The sequence below is a fragment of the Anoplolepis gracilipes genome, chromosome 17 (assembly GCF_047496725.1).
Source record: "Anoplolepis gracilipes chromosome 17, ASM4749672v1, whole genome shotgun sequence".
NCBI lineage: Eukaryota > Metazoa > Arthropoda > Insecta > Hymenoptera > Formicidae > Anoplolepis > Anoplolepis gracilipes.
Window position 1 is genome coordinate 6,016,219 of NC_132986.1, and position 24,510 is coordinate 6,040,728.

Sequence of the window (24,510 nt, forward strand, 5' to 3'; positions counted from 1 at the left end):
CGCCGGCGGACAAGCACACAACCGTCAAACGATACGACATCTTAAGCCTCCGAGAACTCCGCAGGGGATCTCGTGGGAACGTGCGCGTTAGACGCGAGAAAAGTGTATCCACGAACATCATGGAAAATCATTGCGCCTCGTTCTATGCACTGTTATTTATATTCATATACATATATTATTATAAGCGTGAAAATATTCGCAATGTACTGTCGTTTCAGCGAATTCGAATTTTTCGTCTTTGGCTTCGAATCAAGTCGATTATTCAGTAAATTCGAAATTTAAAAAATTTAAATTTTTTAAATTTTCGTAAAATTAATAATTTTATATATTTACACGCAGAAAAATTCAAACTTTTTGTTTCTCAGAAATTCTTTTTCTTACAAATATCAAAGATAAATTATAAGCCAAAAATTATCAAATTTGATCTACGCAAGTTTAGAAAAAAATCAAATATCAAATTTATCTGATATACCTAAAATTATTGAGTACCAGAATAATTCTACTTATTATATAAAAAGAACATTTTCAAAAAAATTAAGTATAGTGAAAATTCGACTGTTGCCAACGCATACATCTGTTCGTGACATACTAAAGCGTGAGAAGTTATAGTCTATAAATTTTACTCGATAAGTTAATCGCTCGAGTAGTGTTAGTTAGATCACGGTAGATTATATGATTAACTCTAATCTTGAAATAATATACAAGCAGCGCTATATAGAAGATTCCATCGGTATATATTATCTTTATCGAAACAAGAAAGATGAACATATATCCATCAAATGAGCATTTAAATAGTAAATTAAAGTAGTAAATAGCGAAAAACCTTTAAATTAAATAGGTATGTGTGTTGTGCATAAAAGGACTCTTTATTTTAAAAATTCTCGTAAAATTAAGATTTAAAAATAAATATATAAACGTTGAAATTATATTTTCACGCTTATAAATATTTATTTTTTGCGATTTATTATATGTATACTAGTGGATTAACTAATAAGGATCTCCAAATAGTTTCAGAATGATTATTTACTTATTTGCCGAGAATGATTCAATGATAAGGCGACACCATTTCGGTTGTCTTTTTTCGGGGAGCAGCCTTAGCAAACAAGCCGCTCGTAACATGAGCTTATCCCGGAATTCCCATTCGTAGGGAAACACTTTTACACGTGTTTCGGGTCGAGCAACTATTTAAGTAACCGATCTGTTTGTAGAACCGATCGTTTCATAGACAACCTATTTGCACGCTGATATCAAAGGTATATGTTGATCGTTTTTTTTAGATGAATGGTTTTGTTGAATCGCAAGATATAATAAATGTCGAAATAAATTTCAAACGAGCATTTCCGCGATATATAGCATAGCACGGCGGGGTTGTACTTTGTCTTATTCAAAATCGCGCTGCACTTTGTGTCTTGCATAATCCTGTCATCACGATTCATCCGCTTGCACATTTCGCTGACCGGAGAATTAATCACGAATTCCAGACGAGTCGCAACATCCTAAGCTACGTATTTATCTGATGCTCGTAAGAAAATGCATACACATTTAATAAGACAAGATTGAAACTCGATGTAGGTTGCGATGAGGTTTAATTAAACACTGACTTATGTGTACGTAAATGTAAAAATAACAAGAAAGAAAAATAAATTATACAGGAAAAAAATATTAGACTTACTTTAAATACGCACAAAATCATAATTATATAATAATGAGAAGAAAGAAAAAGAGAAAGAAACTTATTGTTAGACTTTATTTTTATTTAAAAAAATACTCTATTTTTACTCATTTTGGACAAATTTCTTTCTTGCGTTAATCATCTCGAATAAATACAGAGATCATTTCCGCATGTTTAAAGCGCCGAGACTTGAATCCACTGAAATCATAGCGGTTTCAATCCTCGCTACCAAAGCGATAAATAACGGTAATGATTGTGTAAACATACATGGCGCACGGGCTCTAGCAAACGTGCAACGAGAATCCGTGCAGTGAAGTCCAGGAGAGAGATTGATTTACGCGATGCGAAGTCGCGATATTCGTCAATATCAATTTTCCGCGACAGTACCACGATTTTCACCACGTTCCCGTCTCGTACAGTTTTACCTTTCTACAAATTTATAACCGAACTATAAATATACAGAAAGCTCCCGAGAGGGTCTTCGGAAACATGGTACTTGCGTTCGATTTTTAATGAAGAAAGTCATATATCAACGTGTTTGAATCCAAAACAGAAATCGCAAAGCAGTTATATGTTACCGACTGCTTTCTCTGATAAATTTGCCCCCTAAGGGCCACGTATCAACATGAACCGTCCATCAACAGTTTCGACGACTTCCTCACCGTATAGACTATGTCACTCACAAGCGACGCGTAAATTGCTACCGCAGAACGCACGTTCGCTGAAATATTATACGCGCCGACAGGTACATCTTCCGTTGCCAAAAAAATCTCTCGTATCCATTCGCGCGAGTGCATTTCGAAACGACACCGCGATAAATTATACTGACTGATTGTGAGATGTCATAACTTTGCTTGAAATAGACGCGGATAAAATTGTCACTCAACTAAAAGATTCTATAAACTATTTTATTATTATTTCTAACCAATTCATTTTGCTATTAATTATTAATCTCTGTTTCTGTTTGATTTAATTACTTCAAAGTCAAAGAAAATAGATTATTTCAAAGCAAGTGATCAAAATTTGCAATATATTTAACGAATGTAATATTATCGTAAAAAATATAATTGCATTATTTTAGATATTATTTTATATAATTTGCGGTTAATGTAACAAATATTTTTCATATATGATAAATGATAATAGATCTACAATATTACATTTATCATTTTGACTTTATATTTAATTTAAAATAAATAAACAAATATATATATATATATATATACTTTTTAAAATTTTTAATATAATATAATGTAAAACTAATGCGTATAAAATATATATAAAATAAATTTAGATATATCAAATATCTATATATATTATTAATAATATATTTAAATTTTCATATGTAATTATAAAAAAAGTATTTCAATTTTTTTAATTTTTTATTATATGTGCGTTTCTATTTTCTTATTATATTTCTTATACATAAATCTGTGATATAATTTTTGCAAATCCATTATCATATATATGGAAATTAAAATAATAGTTTCACTCACCGGTACGATGTGCAACGGCGGAGTTGTTGTATATAACGTTGTCACCTGTAAAATACAAATATTTAAATATAAAATAGTGTCCCAAATATAATTAATAAATAAAAAAATAATTATACGCAATTGAATATTAAATTTTCAGCACAATATTTTATAAATACTTAATACAATTTTTCGTAAAAAAAATCCTGAAAAAAGATTTTTGTATAAATATATAAATTTTTATAAAATATATGTGATAAAAATGGGAATATAATTTTTTTATAAATAATCTAGATAACTCTATACATGTATATCGCAATGTTATACATAAATATCGCGAAATATTTTATATATTTGTATATAAAATATATTTTATTTTTTTGATCTTTTAAAATAAAATAGTTTATATGTATAACATTTTAATGGTGTAAAATGTATTACTATTGCATAGAAGACCAATTAGATTTATAATTTATAAAAAAATAAATTAATTAATAATGAGCAATAATAAATTGCTCACCCCTATGGTTGCTCTGCTGTTGCCTGATGCCTTCCCGAGCCTCCTTCCCTTTACTTTTTTGTGGCACTCACTCGCGGAACAACACGGTTAATTATGATCGCATACGCACTAATTACCAGAATAAAATTTGCGCGATGCACACTTTATTATACTAATAATAAGAAGATAACGCAAAAACATTGTACGTATACTTTTATTACACGGTTGATCAATACATTAAAATAAACTATTAAATACGATTATTCTTTAAGGGGTAAGCGTATATCGTTGCGTGTCGAATAATTCCGACTGCACGTGTTACTCTGTATTCTTTGCTCCAACGAAATAATAATATAATAGTAATTTCTTTCTACACGGAGAAAAAATTATAGTAAGAATTACAATATATAATATTTGTAATCTCTTGGAATACATTACATTGCATATGTATACAAAAAATCATGCGTGATATTTTTATTCAATAATATTATATACGAATATTATATGAGTATTATGTTTCACGAATGAATAATTGCAATTATTAAAATATTTTGATATACAAATAAATATATAAGTTAACAAACAATAAAACATAATTTATCATATTTATAGTATGTATATATTTGTATATATTACAATTAATTTATTATAGACGAGCATCTCATTTTGATATATATCTAACCTCTCGGACGGTCTAATTTGTTTAATTAAATGTATTCTAACTCGATTTAATTCCGAAATCGTTCCGTGACGTATGATATTGGCAACTAGTACTACGTGAATTGAATTGATGGTTAATTAAAGTACTATGGATTATCCGAAACATTTAGTACTGCACACACAACACTTCTCGCGAATCTCATGAACAAATTATATATATTTCTTTTATAAAAAAAAAATAACCTTCGCAAAATGTCTAGTTTGATAGATAAATCATTTACGTATCACGCTTAGTAAAAATAAACGACGAATAGCTAATCATTAATTGTAATTATCGCAAGGAATAATCTGACGGTACTTGTCATGATTGTATAATATTTCGTGAGATAATACGACATCACAACGGAATTTATGTTGCTACCTGCTCATCGGAGTCTCAGCGCGAGAATGATAAGGTCACCGAAAATGTAAACAACCGCGCGCACGTACGTCACAAAAGAAAGTATATATCTATTCATGTTCATATTTATAATACGCAATAATTGTCTTAAAACGAGATTATATATTATTTATTAACGATAGACATAGATTATTAAAATATACGATTAAATACGAACGTAATTATTAACGCGTCGCAACATTTCGGAATTGATCTGTCCTATATATTAGTTAAATTTTTCATATTTCTATAAGTTCAATTAATGTGTTGTTAATGTGGTTAATTAAATACCATGTATCGTCTTAAAACTTGTCACGATCGCGGTTGAAAGGATAATGTGATGATCGGAGCGATTCACGATACTACTTTGTCATTCAAGCTCCGCGACACGAATGACATAGCGCGACCGCGTATAAACATTAAATAGCTCACTATACGCAAACATCGAGTTATGTGACGTATGTATGACGTGTTGTCTTTTATACACAGTGAGATATTTCTATCACGGAGGTACCACATCATTCTTATAAATATAATAATTTTCTTTAATTGTTTCGTTACTATTACATTTCTATATAATACAAATGTAATGTCCCGTTCTATTAATACACTCGTTACTTGTAAGAGAAGGCAAAATCTATTTCAATATTATAATATATCCGATATATATTAAAATTTTATATTTTAAACGTGTTTGAAATCTCATTATTGAAATATTATAAAAGAAATCTCTTCTATTTCTTTTCGTACATATATGTTAAAATTCAAGATAATAATCATCCTAAAACACAATATTTTATTAATAGTAGACGTAAATTATTAGAATATACAATTAAATATAACTACTAATTATTAAAACATCACAACGTTGCATGACTTGAAATCGATTTATTCTGTAACAACTACGTTTTATTTATGTAGGTCTAGTTAATAAGACGCAATGTCGTTTTAGTATGTACTCGTCGCGATCGCGATTCAAGTAATAATGCGATAATATATGGAACGGCTCACGGCACTATTTTCCCGTTCAAATCTTATCACGAGAATGACAACACAACGCTTTCGAATAAACAATAGCGCGTTATAAGTCCCAAAATGCGTATGCGCTGAATATTACGACGTGTTATTTTTATACGTGGTCTTGTTATCATGGATATTATATTCTTACAAATATAATAATTCTCTATAATTGATTTTTCTCTGTTACAATGAAATTTCCTTACCAATATAAATGTAATGTCTTATTTTTTTAAATATAATCGTTTCTTGTAAAAGAGAATAAAATCTATATTTTAATAGTGTAGTATTAGATATAGTCAAGTTTCAACGCGTTTGAAATCATTATTGAAATATTGCAAAAAAAATTCCTTCTTTCGTTTCGTTTCATACACGTGCGCGTCGCTCGCACACTTGGCAGCATTGAGGAAGAGTGACACGGGCGTCTCCGTATAGTTTGTAGTAGGCTACTAAATCAAGCCGAGTTATGCGCCGACTAATTGTGAACTACGTCCCTCCTCTTTGCCGTTCCCTCGGAAACCAAATATAACTAAACGGAGCAAAACTAAACGACCGAGCCGATTAACTTCTCAGCCCGCCTCGCGTACGCACACGAACATACGAACATATACGTAAGGAAGCACACATCGAGCAAAGTGTGAAAAGAAGGCAACGGAGGCAATTTTTCTTTTTATCGCGTCTACTTCGTCGGTAGATAAATAATCGTTGATTAAGGAGCGGTTCGCCGCAGAAGACATAACTTTTATTTGGATGAGCAGAATATTAATTATCGTTTATTAATTACCTCATTTATACGAATTATCTTCTACGATTATGATTCATTACTGTCCAAAATTTCCTAATGACTGTGTTTCGTGATAAAGTTGCAAGGTTTTTTTATATAATAAAGAATTAATTTTCTATCTATTTAAAAAATAATTATTTTCATCACTCAGCTCTTTTTACTAAATTACTCAGAGCTAATCAGATTATCACTAATACAATGGATATTAATAATAAAAATTTACATAATGAATCAGTATTTGTCCAATCATCACTATCTTAATCATTTATCTTAAATCTGGAATGGTAACATATCGTTCGCTAAATCATGTGAAGATGACTTAGCGAAATGCGAAAAGAAATTCCCCTCCAATTAAGGAATGTGGTTTCGGCCGAGAATAAATAAGGATTATCGTACGCCTAGACGATGTTGCAAGAGAGTGTGATATGTTTTGTAGTCTGGGCGCAGAGTGACTTTGGGGACGAAACCAACGGGGGTCTTGCAAGGCTCGATGCGGGCCATGGTGCTCATACCCCCGGTGGTAGCAATCCTAGTACACCAGGGGCAACTCCCACGACACCCTCCGGTGGATATTCTACTCAGCCGAGAAACCGTACGAACACTACTCATAGGCCTGATATTCGAAAAGGTACGTTTCAATTGTGCAAAAGTACGATATAAATTCCTTTATATATATATATATGTATATATTGAGTTTACATGTGTCAAAATTTTGTGGGTAATTGTAATCTAACTATTGAAGCATAAATAATTTAATATATCTGTTTCTATTATTATTAGTTATTGATCTTATTATTTTATTATTAGTTGTTAAATAATATTATACATATAATTTTTATCTATGTATATTTTTAATTTGTATTTTTTTACAAACGATATGAAATATGTAATATTTCATACTACCAAAAGCATACATTCAGAATTCAGAACTCGACATTTCTGTAACGAGAGAGACGTATTTGCTTGAATCAAAATTTATAGTTCGGGAAGGAGTTTTGCCAAATGTCATCCTTTCTCGTGTTTACACGGAGTTCTGAAATGAATGCGCGAAATGCTGGATGGCGGTAAATGGGAGAAGAGACGGAAAAGGTTGTTTTCGTTTGTTTGCACGTTTGTTCGGCACTTAGCCCGAACACTCTCACCCTCAAATCCCCGCAAATTGAAATATCCCCCGAAGTCTTACATTCTGGGTTAACAACAAACCTTCGCATCACGGATCTCATTTCGTTCGTTCTAATACCGTAAAAACATCAATTTCTGCATGTGCTTCTCACTTGATTCCTTCGTATTTTCGTGATACAAGATGCAAATAAGTTAATTTTAATTCACGTGTCCCTCCGATCAAATATATAACAAAAAATTACATTTTTAAGAACATGAGATCATCTGAAATGCAAATGTAATTAATAAATATAGTTCAGACTTTAGATTATTTTACTAGTGTAAAAAATAATTCATGATTCTATTTATGTATTTAATGAGTAATAATTATAAGTAATAGTATTTTCTTTTAACTGTAAATACATATCATTTAATGATACTTTTTTTGATATTGCAAAAAATTTAAATTAATATACATATAATATATACAGTACTTTTTATTATTATTATCACCGCGGATTAAATCATTTTTCAAGAGAAATCTTCATTTACGATGGGTCCTATATTCAAAAACACTATTAGTGGTTTGGTCGAAATATGATACCTTAACACTTTTCAGGTGTACGAACACCACCAGAAGTGAAACACGAGTTGGGTGCCGGTGGTGGTGTCGTTTCTCCCGGAGTGGTCGGAGTCAACGATACCGATGACAAGGACGGTAAGAAGAACAAACGACAAAGGCGACAGAGAACGCACTTTACGCAGCACCAGCTACAGAATTTGGAGATGACATTTATGAGGAACCGATATCCGGATATGTCGACTAGGGAGGAGATAGCTTGCTGTACGAACCTTACGGAAGCTCGCGTCAGGGTAAGATTTATCACGATTTATATTAAAAAGCTAAATTTCTTCTAGAATCATTATAAATATTTTAATTACCCGAGATAATTTTCTTTAGAAGAAGACGATTCAAATAAGACAGATTTAAACTAAACAGATTTGTTTTAAAAATTAGATTTAAGAATTTGTCTTTCCTAATTGTAAGTTATAATAAAAACTAATAAATTTTTACATTTGAGTTTAATTTGTTTTAATAATCTGTTTAAAGCAGATTAATGTTAAACGAATTATTAAAATGCAATCAAACACTCGCACTGAGTATTCGCTTTGTGAAATATTAGCGATTTTGAGAATTGTCTTCTCAGGAATTATCTCGGAAAAATTAGAAGTGTAACAGCTACATGGAAACGATATTCAAAAATTACAGTTCGTAACAAATAAAGCAGTAACAGACGCACACAATGGTTGCATTGAAGCGTCGAAGTATCGATTACAAAGGCAACAATCTGTCGACTACGGATAATATCTTTGCGTCTTGTATTAATGAACTTTACAAACGAATTCTACAAGATGAGATGATGATGATAAAATTTTAAACGAGTTATTAACCATTGTTAGCTAATTAATTAAAGCTTCTCTTCGCAATAATAATTTTTCTTAATACAATTTCTATTAGATTATTCTATATAAAGTTATATTTAAAAAAATATCATTCAATTTTGAAACAAACAAATCTTTAGTATAAATTAATATTGCTTTACATAATAATGTTGCTAAAAAATAATAACTATTCATAACAAAGAGTTTGTCCTGAAGGATTTTCTAAGCTTTAGAAATTAAGTATATAAATTCGTTTTTGCTAATTCAAAACTGTCATACATCACTGTAATGATCCGGAACATGACAAACGGTAATAATGTTTCTCCGGAAGAATACTTCTGAAGTTGCTAAAGAGAGACTCCTCCCCGCGACGAAGTGGCGGCTCACGTCGAAGGAACTAAACCGTTAGAAAGTTCGCAAATCCGAAAGCGCTTTATAAATCCTCTCGCCCCGTCTCGCGTCTCCGCGACTTGATTCGCGAACAAACGACGGATCGCGCGCGACCCAAGTCCGAAGAGAGACTTCGAAGCGGATCAAGCGAGTGGCCAGAACAGAGCTCCTTGAAATCCCAGCGGCCTGCTTGCGTTTCGTCGAGACGTTCCGGCAAATCGTCGGCATCGGCGAGACAGCAAAGCGTGGACACGAAGTGTGCGTGGACACGGTATGAAGGAAAGGGGGCAGACAGGGGGATGGACACGAGGGGGCAGAAGAGAACGGGCAGATAGGAGGTCACACAGGGAAAGAGGTGAGAGGTGCCGTGCGCAGGCCGCAGGGGAAGCTTTACGCCAGTAAGCCCCGGTGGATTTATAGAACCACACACAGCGTGGTACGGTGTTCCCGCCACGGTGCTAAACGCCATGTACCAAAACGCTGCAGATCCCCGACCGTCGCGCTGTCCTGTCGACTGCCTGCTCGTTCGCAAACTGTATCGTCGTTATGGAGAGACATTTCTCATTTTGTAAACCTCTTTTTTCGCGTATTTTATTTCAAGTGCGAAGGACATGTCCTTCTACGCGATCATCGTTAGCTTGGAGTTTAATTCGGATCTTTATCGTGTATGCAAGTTACAATAGAACTCAAATACTTCCTAAAAGAATTCATGTTTACATTCAAATTTCATTATAGAGATTTTTGTTCGATACGAAGTAGAATATTTAGTGAAATATTATTGCGCTCTGCGCAAGTAGAATTGCAATATTTTAGGAAATTTAAATTATTATTAACTCGATACGCGCGAAAGAAATTTTGGAATTTTCTATTTTAATTTTATGACTTTGCTTCATCAATCACAATCTGAATTATTACGTGATACTTTTAAAGGCGAATCTCATTGAAGAAAACTAAAGGCATGCAATTGCAGCGTCTCTCATCTTGCTTCTCAGACTTATTTTCACAGCCTAGCGTAACGTCACGGAAATCCTTGATATTGGATTAAAGGTCCGGAAACGTCATATTGGAGAAAAGAATGGAAAGAGATACCGAAGAGTCACAGGAGAAAAACAGGACGAGGGAGATAGAGGAGAGAGAGAGAGAGAGAGAGGAGAGCGAGAGAGAGAGAGAGAGAGAGAGAGAGAGAGAGAGAGAGAGAGAGAGAGAGAGAGAGAGAGGAGAGCGAGAGAGAGATCAAGCTCGCGCGAAGCTGGGTACAGTTATCTGCAAAGAGGCAGGCGTATGTTTCGGTCGGTGGCAGCAGAGCGCGGCTGTCCGAGATAATCCGCCGGTGATTAAGACCATAAATCCATCGGCGGATTAGTATGGTTGCACCGCACACCTCGTGCCGGCGCTCTGGCTGGTACACGAGAGAGTCGCTTTGCGCTCCAGCTTCCAGTGGTAGTGCTATTCTCTCCTTTCTCTATTCCCTAGGTCGGTCTCTCTCTCTCTCTCTCTCTCTCTCTCTCTCTCTCTCTCTCTTTCTCTCTCTCGCTCTCTTTTCGTATCTCTGTCCAATTTTCATTCTGTCTCTCTCTTTCTCTTTCTCTCTCGCGCAATCATCCACCTCTCCCAAACCCCTGATTGCGGCACGACCGACACATATTCAGTGTCTGTGTACCACGGACTGGTCCAGGGGGTGGTGCGAATAGAGAGAGCGAGAGAGAGAGAAAGAGAGAGAGAGAGAGAAGAGGAAGAGAAATCGAGCTTACACGTTATGGGAATGGGAAATGGGACGCCGCGGAATATAGGTGGACACTAACCGGTATGAGAGTGAGGATTACCGAGTGTCATCCGTATTCGGCCGGGTTAGCGGCTGTCAGCGGCCAATGCTATCGCTATATATCAATTATTACCTTTGGCCGCGCCGTGCGCGCTTACGCTCGGCTGCATTCCGCCGATGCACAAACTCCGCTGCATCACGATGCAACGCGTCGCGTCGCGTCGCGTATCTCTCGTTTGCGTCGCGCGGGCCGATTTGCATCGCAACGTATCTCGTATATACCTCTCGCTTCTCCGTGCGCTTCCACGGTTACGCGGGTTTAACCTGTGACGGTCACTGGCTGTGCCTGGCTGTTTAGACCGCGAGCTCGTAAGTTCTGGTGAACGCGAAAAACACGCTACACCAGCTTGTCTTAAACTTTCGGAAGGATTAGCGAGAAAAAAATAAGAGCGATATATAATAAACGTATCGTTTCAATAATCTAATATAAAATGACTGTTTAGTAAAGATAGGAGCAGTCTCATTAACGCTTGGACTGATATAATGAATATATGGTAACGATAACGAGCTTATAATGAGCAATCTTATACTAACTCTCATATAATAATAGACAAATCTTATATATTAAAAATAATATATAAACAAAACTAATAAACGGAATCAAATGTGTTTCGATAAAGAAAGAAACATTGCTTATTAGAAATAGAGAGAGGAAGAGAGAAAAATCACGAATTATTCATGTAAAGAGTTCAAAGCAATGATATTAAATCTATGTTCGTAAAATATAACTATTTTAGATGTAATAAAATTAATCACTTTGAGATATGATGTTTAAGAAGAATCTCACAAATTTTACATTTAATAAGTGCTCACTGTAAAATCTTCGTGTTTGATTAAATACATAAAATTCAGGGCTAAGTGGATTTGATGCGGAGATAATTAGAATAAGTATTAAACGCGATATAAAATTATGTTGAATATAAATATATAACGAAGGTTACTTAAATATCTAGAAACTTATTCATAGATGGTAAACATGTTTACCATCGTACATATATATATATAATAAATTGATAGAGTGTGATCTCAAATTCAATTCAACGTTAGGCATCATAAGTTTTTATCTCGCAAAAGGCTCCCTTTTGCCCTAGCTTCGGCTTTAGAGCGGGTCGAAACGGAGATATGATCGGCTTTACGGTAATGTCCGAGAGCGGCCGTTTTCAAGTTAATATCACGTTGAACGAGATGAAAAATGGCAAAGAGCGCGCGTACTCTACAGGCGAGTCAGGATTCGAATCGGCGGCAGTTAATCTTCCATCGGGTATTGTATTTTTGATACAGAGCGTTGCAATGCATTCTGTGCAATTCCATCGCAAAGCGCATTTTAGAGTTCTCTTTCAAAATGTTGAAGATTTAGTACTGTCATTCTTGAAATTGTAAAATTATTGTATTAATTGTAGACAAATTTGAAAAGATAATGTCAATAATTTATAGCGATTTTAATTTCATTATTTAATATATCAATATTTGCTAGGCGAAATAATATTAAAAATTTGAAATGTATCAATTTTTTCTTTGTAATATTATATGTGCTTAATGTTCCAGTATTTATATCGCGTGACTGGGATCAAAGTCAGAAATATTAGATAGATTTTCGGATAATCTTTCTTGAAATTGATTAATCATTCTTCTGGGACTGAGTGTTTATCACGATAAAAAATGTTTTCGAAGTTTTAACGGTCAGTGATCTTGATTCACACAGATTATTGCGTCTGGTTGTGTCCAAAACATATACATCGCAAAATAAAATCATTGTGCGCATGGTTATTCACAAATTGCGGCGAGATACAAAAACACAATGAAATCAATTCATTTAAGAAATATAGAATAGTTGCACCTAACCTAACCAATAGATAAAAAATAGTGCGCTTTTTACGTGCTAATATAAAATAATATATTGATACATTTAGAAAATACAATATTGTAAATAATTTATTTTTACACACAGAGATACATCTATATGTATAAGTTAAGAAAAAAATTAAACAATTTGTATTTTAATTTATATATATATAAAGTAAATACCTATATATAAAGAAATAAGGCATAAGAAAAAACTATTATTTGCATGTAATACTCATGAAAAGATTAAACATGTAACAATATTTTTCAAGTTGTCACGTTTACTGACGCATCTATTCTGATATTTTTGTGTGCAACAAGTCTCTCGTTTAATCGAATAAATAAAGAAAAGTAAGGATAAATAAGCTACATGATCCTGAAATACTAAAACTCTGCGATAAATTTGCACAAACACTCTTGCGTCGATATCGCGGAAGAATCGCTGGCTGACGAAATCCGATGCAGTTAAATGAATAAAACAAAAAAAAAAAAGAAAAAAAAAAGGAACGGGAAAAGTGTATTTAACTGGAAACGAATCGCGGCGGTGAACGCGGGCAATGAGCCGTAACTATTTATAAATTACAAAGAAATGAAGAAGGCTCGCGAGAGAGAGAGCTAGCAGGACGGCGGCATTAAAAATCACGTGTTCCGCTTGAGCTCATAATCTCGTATAATCTTTTGCAAAGTTGTTAATACTCGCGGCTTACGGGTGTTAATTTAATATCCATACAGGTACGCCGACATTGAATATCCGAATCCCACCGGCTGCAGCTGTTACGGTCCACCAGCACAACGATAAAAAAAATCCATAAAACTACTCACCATGTGCGAGATAGAGAGAGCAACAGACACAGAGAAAGCTTCCCATTCCGCGTCGTGCGCGCTGGTTCGTACGCCGTTTGTATCGTTCAGCGCCGCCCTCCGCAATGCTCTAACACGAACGATTTCCGTCGGCCGTAACGTTCCGATTTGCATAAATTCTGTAAGATGCACAATAAAATACAAATAATTTAAATACAAGATTAAACGTATTCTGCATAACTTCTCAGGTCTCAACTTTCAATTTGAAAGTTTCAACTCTCAATATATCTCTTTTCCTCCCTCTCGTGTTTATAAAAATTTTGCTTATTTTCATTTTATACTTCTCGGTCATTTTCTACTTATATCATAATTATTTAATCGATATTCTAAATACAAGTAGAAATTAGTAAACGCTATGTCGTACTAGAAAATATAAAAAAAGAATTCTATATCCAAGGATATTTTCTTTCTCTTCAGAACAACACCTGATCATTTTTATTCTCTGCGAGTTGTTGATAAACGGGATTCGGCGTTGTCACAAACGTGACGAATTTTCTTCATATCCACTCCCGATCGCCGATAGATCGCCCATTGCGTGTTCACTGACCTAAGCCGCATCCGTACCGATCCTATTCTATCCTTGAACATATATACACGTGTGAGCACACACCACGTATATGCAACGTATGCAATGATACAAACGCAGCCGTGTCCCGTTTCCCCTATGTCGGACGTGGCCGTTCTCGCTGATCCATCTCGACGTTATGGCGAGATTTATGGAGACGCTACTGTTGGAACCTGAGACTGAGACCAAGTGTGGAGGATAAAGGAGGAAGTACGGAAAGGACGAAGAAAGGGAGAGAAAGAGAGAGAAGCGGCCAGAAGACGAAGAGTCTATTTCGTGTGCGAGGAAGCGAACGTATGTGGGCACAAGCGGAATAAAAAGAAAGAGAACGAGAGAACTGTTCACAGCGAAAGGAAAAAAGGGTCAAAGCTGAGTTGGAAAAGCAGAGAAAGAGATATTGTAGGGAGGGAACGAGAGAAAAGACGAGAAGAGAGTAGAGAAAGGAGAGGAAGGAGAATTCATCCTGGCGGCCATGATGGTCATGGCAAGTGAGCTTGCCATAAACGAGCAGCTGCCTTCTCCCTTCACTGAACGTATTTATTTTCCCTGTGAAATGTAACACTTAAAAATTACCAGGATGTTATCTCGCACAACTATGAGTGAGATTAATCGTTCGCAAACAAATGGGACGGAATGCTCGAGAATATCGACGGAAATCAGTCGCGCGATGAACCCTTTTTACAGAAAGACGGAACACGAAACGCGTGGAAAGGCGGATGTTGTTATAAATCGCGGACGATGTCGCGAGAGCTTTCGCAAAGAGATGTAGGAGTAGTTCAAAGTTACGAGTGGCGAACCGCTTATTCCCGACAGACAAAAGGTTTCCACCTTCGCGCCACCGTCAAATCCCCGCGAAGCCCCGGATATCCGGCGGTATACTTCACGGAATTTACTTTTAACGAAGTGGCGTCGCGCCGCCACCGCGTCGTGCTTTTGACACCAAACTACCAATGTCGCCGCATATATTTGCTCGACGCGACAATGTTTACATTTTTCGTGATGATAATGATGATTTTTATAATGAGAAATAGCGTGATGACAGACAAGTAAAGGGACGGAACAAAAGCTGTTTGAATGGCGATGATAATGCTAATAATGCATATCCAATGTAACGTCGATGGCATGAGATATGACATACACGAATTATTAAACTTTGAAAAACAGAAGATAAAAGAAAGAGGATTTACTGATAATGATGTTGACACGCGTTAAACATTTAAAATCTTATAATAACCTATTTCTGAATTTTATATTGATTTATGACTATAAAAGAAATTTTTATTAATCTTCAATTTTCCTGATATTTATTTTAGATTTTTCAATGTGCATTTTTCATCCAACTATAAATTTCTTTAATAATCATTAAAACTAATGATCTATAAGACTAAGATGCCTAATCATTGTCTATCGTAAGAATAATAACGTGAAAATCCGAAAATTCCTTAAAATAAAATACTCTAATGAAACACAAAAAAACGTGACAGCGCACAACTAACTCACAATACGATGAAAATAAAAGAAAGAAATGAAGAATATTGAAGAAACGTTTACGAGACAAACGAGAAAGGTACGTCGAATTATGGATAGGCAAGCGTATGTAGAGAGAAAAGAACGAGCGTGAAACTAAGGTGTGAGATAGAGAGGTGGAGCGAGAGAGAATGAAGAAGCGAGTCTGCGGGCGTCAAATCCTCGCGAAGCCCCCGGATATCCGTCGGCTCCTTTACGGAATTTATTTTTAATGAAGTGGCGCTTCTCTTTCTTTCTTCTTCGCACGCGCGCCCTGCGTCCTCGCAAGATTTTCAGCAAACCTGCCGAAATCCTCCGTGGCCACGGCAACGACAAACTGCCTCGAAGAAGAGCCAGCTTTCTGTTCTTTTCTCTTCGATGTGAAAAAACGTAGGAGTAGCAAAACGAAAGGGTAGTGAAGGAAAGTTAAGAAAGTCGCGGAAACGAAGAGGATCGGCCGAAAAACACAAAAGACGTACATAAGGATGGCCTTCATATATTTCCTCTTTTTCGAAAAGTCCCTCTTCGAGACAACATGCGCGCCAGGACAGTTTCGCGAGTTTCGAGAGGTTGTAGGTGCGCATACGTCGGAAAACGGAGACGGAGGGATGGTGGATAATATAATGATGGCGTCGGCTGGGCGAGGAGGGGCGGGGCTACGAGGGGATCAATATTATCCTCCTCCACCTCCACTTCCGTTTCCTCGTCCATGCATCTCTCTTCCTCCCTTTCTCCCTCGCTTGCTGTCTCCCTGTTTCTCCTACACCCATGACTAACCTTCCCTCAGACTCCCTCTCGGGTTTCCCCTCCGATACGACCACCATCACCATCTCCACCCTACGAATGTCAGGTTGCTCTCCCTTCTACCGCTACCCGCTGCTTCCTCCTTTGGCTCGTCCTTCGGCTCTTCTCTCTCCTTTCTTCCCCTTCATCTTGCGAACGACGCGAGCTCGCACGAACTCACGCGAATTTTGCACGGAATGGACGAGATCGTTAATCTAGACGCACAGAAACGTAAAGAAACTACGATTTCACGTTACGTTTGAGATATTTATATTTTATGTGTTTATATGCCGCAAAAATACTACCAAATTTCTCTTAATTTGCATTTCAATCAATATAGAGTAAAAGAAACTTTTGATTCTTGAAATGTATCATTTTTCAGATTCTTTTCATAGTTTACATTTGTAATAATAATAATTAATCGCATCGATGAGATTTTCCGATGTATATAATTTGTTTATCCAATAGTCGACATTCGTTACAATTTTTTCTCTAAAACAATCTGATTTATCGAAATAAATCAGCAGCGTTAGCTTTTTCACACTTGCTTGATGGCTTTGTTTATTTGCTGTATCAAATCTACGCGATATAAAAGAAAGTTTGCATTTGACTTAATTGATTATTGGTTTATTCTAAAAGAACTACCTATTTTACAGAACTCTAAATCGTTGAAAAGCAATATGTAATGTAAAAAAATGGTAAATATTTATTTCAGATATTTCTCATTAGCTTATCACAAACGTGTTATAATTCTGTGAAGAGTTCTACAGCCATAAGAAGAATTTTTCATTTTCAAAATCTAGCTTACACACACACACATGTATGTATATATAATTTTAAAACATGAATAAAAATTTACTAGCTTAATAACTTAGTGTTAATAATTTATATATCTACACAATTTAGGATCTAATAAATCTAACAATAAGTAAATTTTAAAATTATATCACAGCCATTACGCAGTAAGCATAGTGTGCTGTGTAAAATGCACTCATTTTTTAAATTAATAAGCGCCTATTGTTAGACGATAGATACAATCGGCATTTTAAGTCAAATTTATTGACATATAACTAGCATTTTTTAAATAAATTATATTTTGTTGGTAATATAGTTATTAAACAGATTTACATAAACAAAGTATAAATAAAAATACCATAAAATAATGCTCGGATTCGCTAGGATATCCTTCGAAAACCATTCCGTTTAAATAGGCCTTACTTGAGAGCTGGGCTCCAGCTAAGTCTCCGGCTATAAGACTCTCTTGACCGAGGAACTAACGGCGTGGCGTGGCGCGCAACTTCTGAGCGCAATGGAACAAATCGCGGTTACTCGGAGAGCCCGGAGCCCGATGTTAAGTCACGGGATTACCGCGGACGGGCCGGTGCCGGTGTTCAAGGGTGTCTATGTAGCACGTAGACGTATGTGCGGCACGAAAGACGACCGTAGAGAAGAGCGACGCCGCCAATGGAACGGGACAGGAGGGGGCTGTAGGGGGTGTGATTGATGAGGTACCCCCCCGTTACGGTCTCATTACATTTATATAAGCTTTCGTAGATTGAGCCGAGCGCGCGCGCGCGCGCGCGCGAGCAGGAGCGAGCTACAGGCTTACACGGTGGCGAGGGGTCGTGATTTGATGAGGTTTTATTGCCCGAATGACGTGACGGGGCCATTGTTCTCCGAGCCGGTTGCCAGGCGGGAAACAGTGGACTCGATTTATCGTGTCTCTATACCGAACTATCCTGCTTTGACATTTTTCGACGTTGTCGAGAAATCGATCGGATGCCTATATAATTTCGATTAATAATCAAAAATAATGTAGATTTTTATGACATAGATATTTTTGATCATCACGCAACTTTTTTGGTATATTGGAGAAAAAATTACAATAAACGCGCAAATATTTAACGAGAAAATATCAAATAGATTTTCTATATATCTCATAACTCGTTGCATCAGTTTGCTGAATATTCATCAAATTAAAGCTATTAATAAGATTAATATATTGATTAATTGTATCGTAAAATTTATCGTCCGAATTATAATACGCCCTATTGACATATTTATGTCGCTAACGCGATTCCTCTCACGATTCAGAAAGATCATTCGGTCAATAGCTGGAATCTAGTCGGTCAAACGATAGTCTCCGCTCGAGCTCCGGGATTCGAGCATACATTCGTCAAATTTACGACCTTATGAATCAGAGACATTACGATTCTTCTGACGGTTTCACATGGTGTTAGTCGAGATTCCGCGGCGCTGTTAAACTTTATGGGCGCGGCACCTCTCTCTTGTGTGTACACGGGTGCGCCTTTGCGCGAGAGAGTTTATTGATTCTCGAGTCGCGGCATCTTTCGCCCGCCGTACCATTCTGTCCTATCGAGTTTACTCCCTCCTGGCTTACCGTCGTCGCCCATGGCGTCTCGCGGCTACCGGGGCCGCTTCGTAAAATTCAATGATGTTCCTCGCGCGGCTTATCGACGCGAAAAAAAAAAGATACACGCCTACGTATAAACCTTTTGCGAGCGCAGATCAAAAATAAAGAGGTTTCATAGTATAAAAGTAATACAATAATAAATTTATATCGCAATAACTAATATCGTGCGTTAATATCGTAGTAACGATGCAGAGATATAATATTATATAATAAAATATTATAATAAAAATTAAAAATATTAAAAATTTAATAAGAATAATCCTCTGTTTTTTAACAATTAAAAAAAAACAATGTAAAAACTAAAGTGAGAGCATAAATCAGCGAGCGAAATTTTACATTAAAATCTCTATGAATTTTTGATGCATCTACACCTACATTTCGTAAAATTATTCCGTCCAGTTACACAATCGAGATTACTAACAAATTCGGGCTGTTACGCGACGTTCCGGGAATAATCGTCGAGAGGAAAGGACATTATTCTTCATTAGCTAGTCTTTCGCCCCCACTTTCAATGACCCGGCGTCGCGCCTCTTAGCGTTTTCACGGCGTGATCGTAGGGCCATCCATCTTGCGGAGTATTCTCCCGACCTCCTTCAGCATTGCTTCATCCTCAGTACCATCCTTCGCTCCTTCCTTCCTCCTTCCTACCTTCCTTCCTGCCTGCTATCCGACCCTCCCTTCATCGAATACTTACGCCACGACCCTTCGTATGTCGCATTTTCCCGCCCCTTGCCTTACAGTTACGCGAGAGCGACGTGTATCTGAGCGCAACCACCCGTATAATTGTTGGGGGCGAGCAGGGACGAACGGCGAGAAAGAGAGACGATATAGTCGGAAGACTCCGAGGTGGGTTTGAGGTTGAAGGGCGAACGAAGGGATGGGATGGGATGGGATGGGAAGAGGGTGGAAACGGCTGACGAAGTTCGCCGTGGTATCGAGCGCGGGAGAGAAGGGCCGCCTTGAATTAACGCCGTCATATTTCAGGATGGAGGAGTTCGCCGGGGTTTTCTTGCTATTTGTCTCGGGACTCGCCTACCGTCTACTACGTTGCGGAACCGCCGCCCGTTGCTTTCTTCGTTGCGTTCGTGACTAATAACCCGTGGCGTGCGAGCGCTCGCGAAATCTCTGGCAAGAAACTCTATGGGTTATTACGCCTTTCTGTCTTCTCTGCTGTTCATGCTCGATGTATGAGCTATATACAACGAAATCTGATAAACGAAAAGTAGTATTTTAAAAAAAATATCATTTATGTTTCCTAAAGCTCGATATAAAAATTCATCGGACTGACATCTCTCTCGAAAATTTTTCGAATAATATTGTATATTATAATTAATAAATTTCGCGATGCTATGTTTTTTTGCTTCTAGGTCTGGTTTAAGAATCGACGAGCGAAATGGCGGAAGAAAGAACGTAACGCGATGAACGCCGCCGCGCAGGCCGCGGCGGATTTCAAATCTGGCTTCAGCACGGCCAGCCTGAACGGCTTCATCGCCCAACCGTTTCCGGATCCGGATACCCTCTACAGTTCGTATAGTACATACAACAACTGGGCGGCCAAAGTGCCGTCACCGTTAAGCGGCAAGAGCTTCCCCTGGATGAATACTCTAGGCTCGGTGGTGCCTACGGCGTCGCATCATCATCATCACGCGCAGGTCAGTCCGGTGAATCCTTTCAACGCCGCGGCGACGTCGGTCGCGGGCAGTCACGTGGGTGGCATGTCAGTGTCAGTCGGCCAAGCGGCCACGTCCATGTTACCGGGCATGGGTTCCGGTCTGGGAGTCGCGAGTTCGCCGGTTGCCGCGTCCGGCGCCGCGTGTCCATATGCAGCGCCGGCCGCGCCCCATCATCCGTACGGACCTCCGGTTTACACGCCACATCATCGATCACCTGAGTCCTGCACCGTGATGACATCAAGCAGCATCGCCTCGTTGCGTATGAAAGCGAAACAGCACAGCAGCGGTTACGGCGGCGGCGGCGGTTCCTTCAGCGCGGGTGGTACCACCGGTGGTACCACGGCTGGTAGCATAAGTCCCGTCAGCTCGAGAGCGTCGTCGGTCGGAGGTGGCGGCGGCGGCGGTGGTTTAAGCGCCTGTCAGTACGCGTTAACGACAGCCGCCGGAACGAATCCTCATTCTCCAGGTGGTCCCGAGACGCACGCCAATGCCACTGCCAGGGCCCAAGTCTGAGGCGAAGCGGGGGCTACCTCTAGCCCCCATCATCACAGCGTAACGAATCCGAATTCCGGGAGTTCCCTCAGCGGCGGCAGCGGCGGCGGCGGTAGTAACAATCAGGTAGTGCCGCCGTCCGGGGCGGCAGCCGCGGTTTCCAGCCAGCCGAGCGACAATCAACTCAGATCGCAAGAGTGACCCAGGCCTAGGTCCGCCGCTTCGCCGACGCTGTCGTCGACACCCTCGTCGACGACCTCGCATCCGCATTACCTCATGTACGACGAGGACGGGTCCGCGGCGGACCAGAAGTTGGAAGTGGACGAGCGAGGTGTAATAGAAGCGAGCAGTATGGTAAATCCCGAGCAGGTGGTGGCAGCCGCTGCCGGTGGTATTGGCGTGGGAGTTGGCATCGGCGTAGGTGGACCAGGTACGGCCACAGGAAGTGGTACCGGACTGACAGGCTATTGGCAGCACGCGACCACCGCTACCAGTTATTGGCCATCATTGTTTGACTGTTGGACGACGCCGCCGATCGCATCCGGTTCGCAGACGCTATCCTTGCCACGGGACGATGATTGAGGCCAGTAAAATTTTATCAAATTACCGTTTTAGAGCGTTGCCTTCATCCTCTCGCGAGATCTCATTTCGTTTTGTCAAATGTCAAATGTCAAATGTCAAATATCAAATGTTTGCCTAAACGAATACGACTCGCAGATTACGTTCATATCGGAAATCGGTTGCAGAAATAATGTTTATAGTTCTAGTATGTTTACTAGAATTCTCGTATATATCTCTGCCGGAAATTGATTGTCAAATATGTAAGCCGAAAGAATTTCCTACATGATTCTCGTATGTGTCTTTATAAAATTCATAAAAGCACAGAATCACACTATCGATATGTTAATCGATGCTTAATTGAAATCAAACAAATAATACAAGTGACGAAATTGGAAATTGTTTTTATAAATTCTACCAATACGACTGATAATTTTCGTTATCAAAATCTTCATGAAAATTGAAAATGAGAGAAACGGTAAGGAATCAGTGTCTGCCACAACGATAAACAGACCTTACAGTCGAGAACATTTGCTTATGTTGTATGTAAATACGAAGTATTACGCGAGCAATCAACTATATCGGTCGTATTCGACAAACTACAAGTTCAGCGAGTTCAGTGGACTCGCATATATTCTTCAAGGCAAATAAACGTTGATGGAGTACAAATATTAAACTTTCACTCACCATGATGAAAAATACGTTTAACCCCCTAATTTTCTTTCTAATATTTTTAATCCGGCAAATATTATATATTCATCAATATTATATTAATGCCGTGTGTGTGTGTGTGTGTATATATATATATATATATATATATATATATATATATATATATATATATATATATATATATACACATATACATATATGTATGTCGCAATAAATATACGTGTAATATTATTTCGCTGGAAGAAACAAGAAAAAAATGTGTTTCCTCGTGAATTACATGACACGAATGCGCTGATTGTATACGATGCATGCTTTAATAATTTTTTTTTCACACGATATGAAAATTTGGGGGGTTAATTTCTACTAAAGAACGATGACGCTAATAAAGATCCGTCGCGGATCATGTACTCACTATTCTGTAGATATATGTATAGTAGAATGCCGGCTCTTTATGCGCGGGGCGTAACTGTATACCAAAAAAACTGTTACATTGTAATGATGATAATAACGATTATTTAAACAGAATATCAAAAATCTTGTAGGCTGTAAGTAAGCGAACGAATTATACGGATTGTACAGTGTATGCAAGGAGTATCCTATCGATTAGGTATAAATACGTTATAAATATGGATTAGTATCGTCGATTAATTATTAAAATAATATTCACAGTATCCTCGTGCGGCGCGTGCAATTGGATTTTTCAAGTCCGTCGATTTCTCTTCGTACTCTTATCGTTCTAGCGACAACGTTTAACTTATACATATATCCTTTGATTGTGTAACTAGAGAAGCGTTAACGTAATCAACAAAATGTCCTATTTTTATAAGTAGTTTATTATTTGATAGATCACACACACACACACACACTTGTTGTGAGAAAAAAAAAACAAAACCAAAGTTAAACCCAAAAATATTACATATGTATAGAATGATGATTATATGCCGCGCGTCGACGTCATGGATAATTGTATAAATTATTATATATAACGGGGGAATGTGGTAATGCATCGAGGAGAGATTTCGACCGAGTGAAACGACGACGACACGACACGAATTGATCGACTTCGGAAGTCGATAGCGAGTGGCCGATCGCCGTAAAGAGATCGAGAGACATAGTCACGTAAGATAGGCGTAAGAAACGACCGCTATTTTGTATGAATCCCAATGTCGTACAAATGTTCGTCGTAATCACATATCCCAGTCCCTGCGGTGGGTGATCCGTAACGTCATGCAGAATGTTTCTTCATTCCCGTTTGTCACCTCACTCACTACGTGTAAACGTTCCTACTGGGCGATATTGAGCGCCGTTAAAGGCCCCGTTTGTAATCTAGTCACAATAAAAACCAATTCTATTCTAAAAAACAACGTGTCTCGGAACTATGTCCCCTGCCTGCAAACGCGAGTTCGCCGATTACAATTTATTTATTTCAATCGGTTCACACGAGCTAGTGATTTTTAAATTAATTCTTTTATTAAAATAAACAATTTTTAAATTACTCTTTTTGCTAATAAATAAAATTCTAGAGTTACGTGTAGACATGAAAAAAATTATATACGCAAAAATAAACCTCATATAACGTTGCGATATACATTTATATTGTTCATCCCGTTAACTGAATAGAAGACGAAATAGGGAGAGATAACGGGCAATGAATGCCGATACATGATCGCGCTATTTATAGATAGTTAGTTATGCCCCTCGGACATTGAGGGGGCATCGATAACCTATGTGGAATCCACATGCATGCCAAGCATGTAACGTATTGCATTACGGTGGTTGGGACGCGGCGATAAATTATGCACCCTCGGCTGGCACGCAAGGG

At 37.6% G+C, this 24,510-nt stretch overlaps 3 protein-coding genes across 8 annotated transcripts in view; 2 read left to right on the top strand and 1 right to left on the bottom strand.

The window, feature by feature from the left end:
- Nucleotides 1-21,480, top strand: part of Ptx1 (pituitary homeobox homolog Ptx1) — a 31,569-nt gene extending 10,089 nt beyond the window's left edge. For 2 of the 3 annotated variants that reach the window (XM_072909403.1, XM_072909404.1), the window contains exons 2-4: nucleotides 6,983-7,174; nucleotides 8,267-8,520; nucleotides 20,661-21,480. In XM_072909403.1, the coding sequence (XP_072765504.1) occupies nucleotides 6,983-7,174; nucleotides 8,267-8,520; nucleotides 20,661-21,479 (1,265 nt within the window). In that variant the 3' untranslated portion in view covers nucleotide 21,480. The remainder of the gene's footprint in view (nucleotides 1-6,982; nucleotides 7,175-8,266; nucleotides 8,521-20,660) is intronic. The other variant, XM_072909405.1, reaches the window with a different exon arrangement.
- The window catches only part of Lolal (longitudinals lacking protein-like), a 180,810-nt gene that overhangs the window by 142,257 nt on the left and 14,043 nt on the right, over nucleotides 1-24,510 (bottom strand). For 3 of the 4 annotated variants that reach the window (XM_072909416.1, XM_072909417.1, XM_072909419.1), the window contains exons 3-4: nucleotides 13,967-17,074; nucleotides 3,169-3,213 (exon numbers count right to left, since the gene is read on the bottom strand). In XM_072909416.1, the coding sequence (XP_072765517.1) occupies nucleotides 3,169-3,213; nucleotides 13,967-14,119 (198 nt within the window). In that variant the 5' untranslated portion in view covers nucleotides 14,120-17,074. The remainder of the gene's footprint in view (nucleotides 1-3,168; nucleotides 3,214-13,966; nucleotides 17,075-24,510) is intronic. The other variant, XM_072909420.1, reaches the window with a different exon arrangement.
- Nucleotides 21,722-22,778, top strand: LOC140675210 (uncharacterized). Its single transcript, XM_072909421.1, has one exon. It carries the CDS (start codon nucleotides 21,735-21,737, stop codon nucleotides 22,038-22,040), a length of 306 nt encoding a protein of 101 aa, XP_072765522.1. The 5' UTR covers nucleotides 21,722-21,734; the 3' UTR covers nucleotides 22,041-22,778.

Excerpts from the sequence above, each read along its gene's own strand:
- LOC140675210 (XM_072909421.1), top strand. The coding sequence starts at position 21,735 with ATGTACGACGAGGACGGGTCCGCGGCGGACCAGAAGTTGGAAGTGGAC.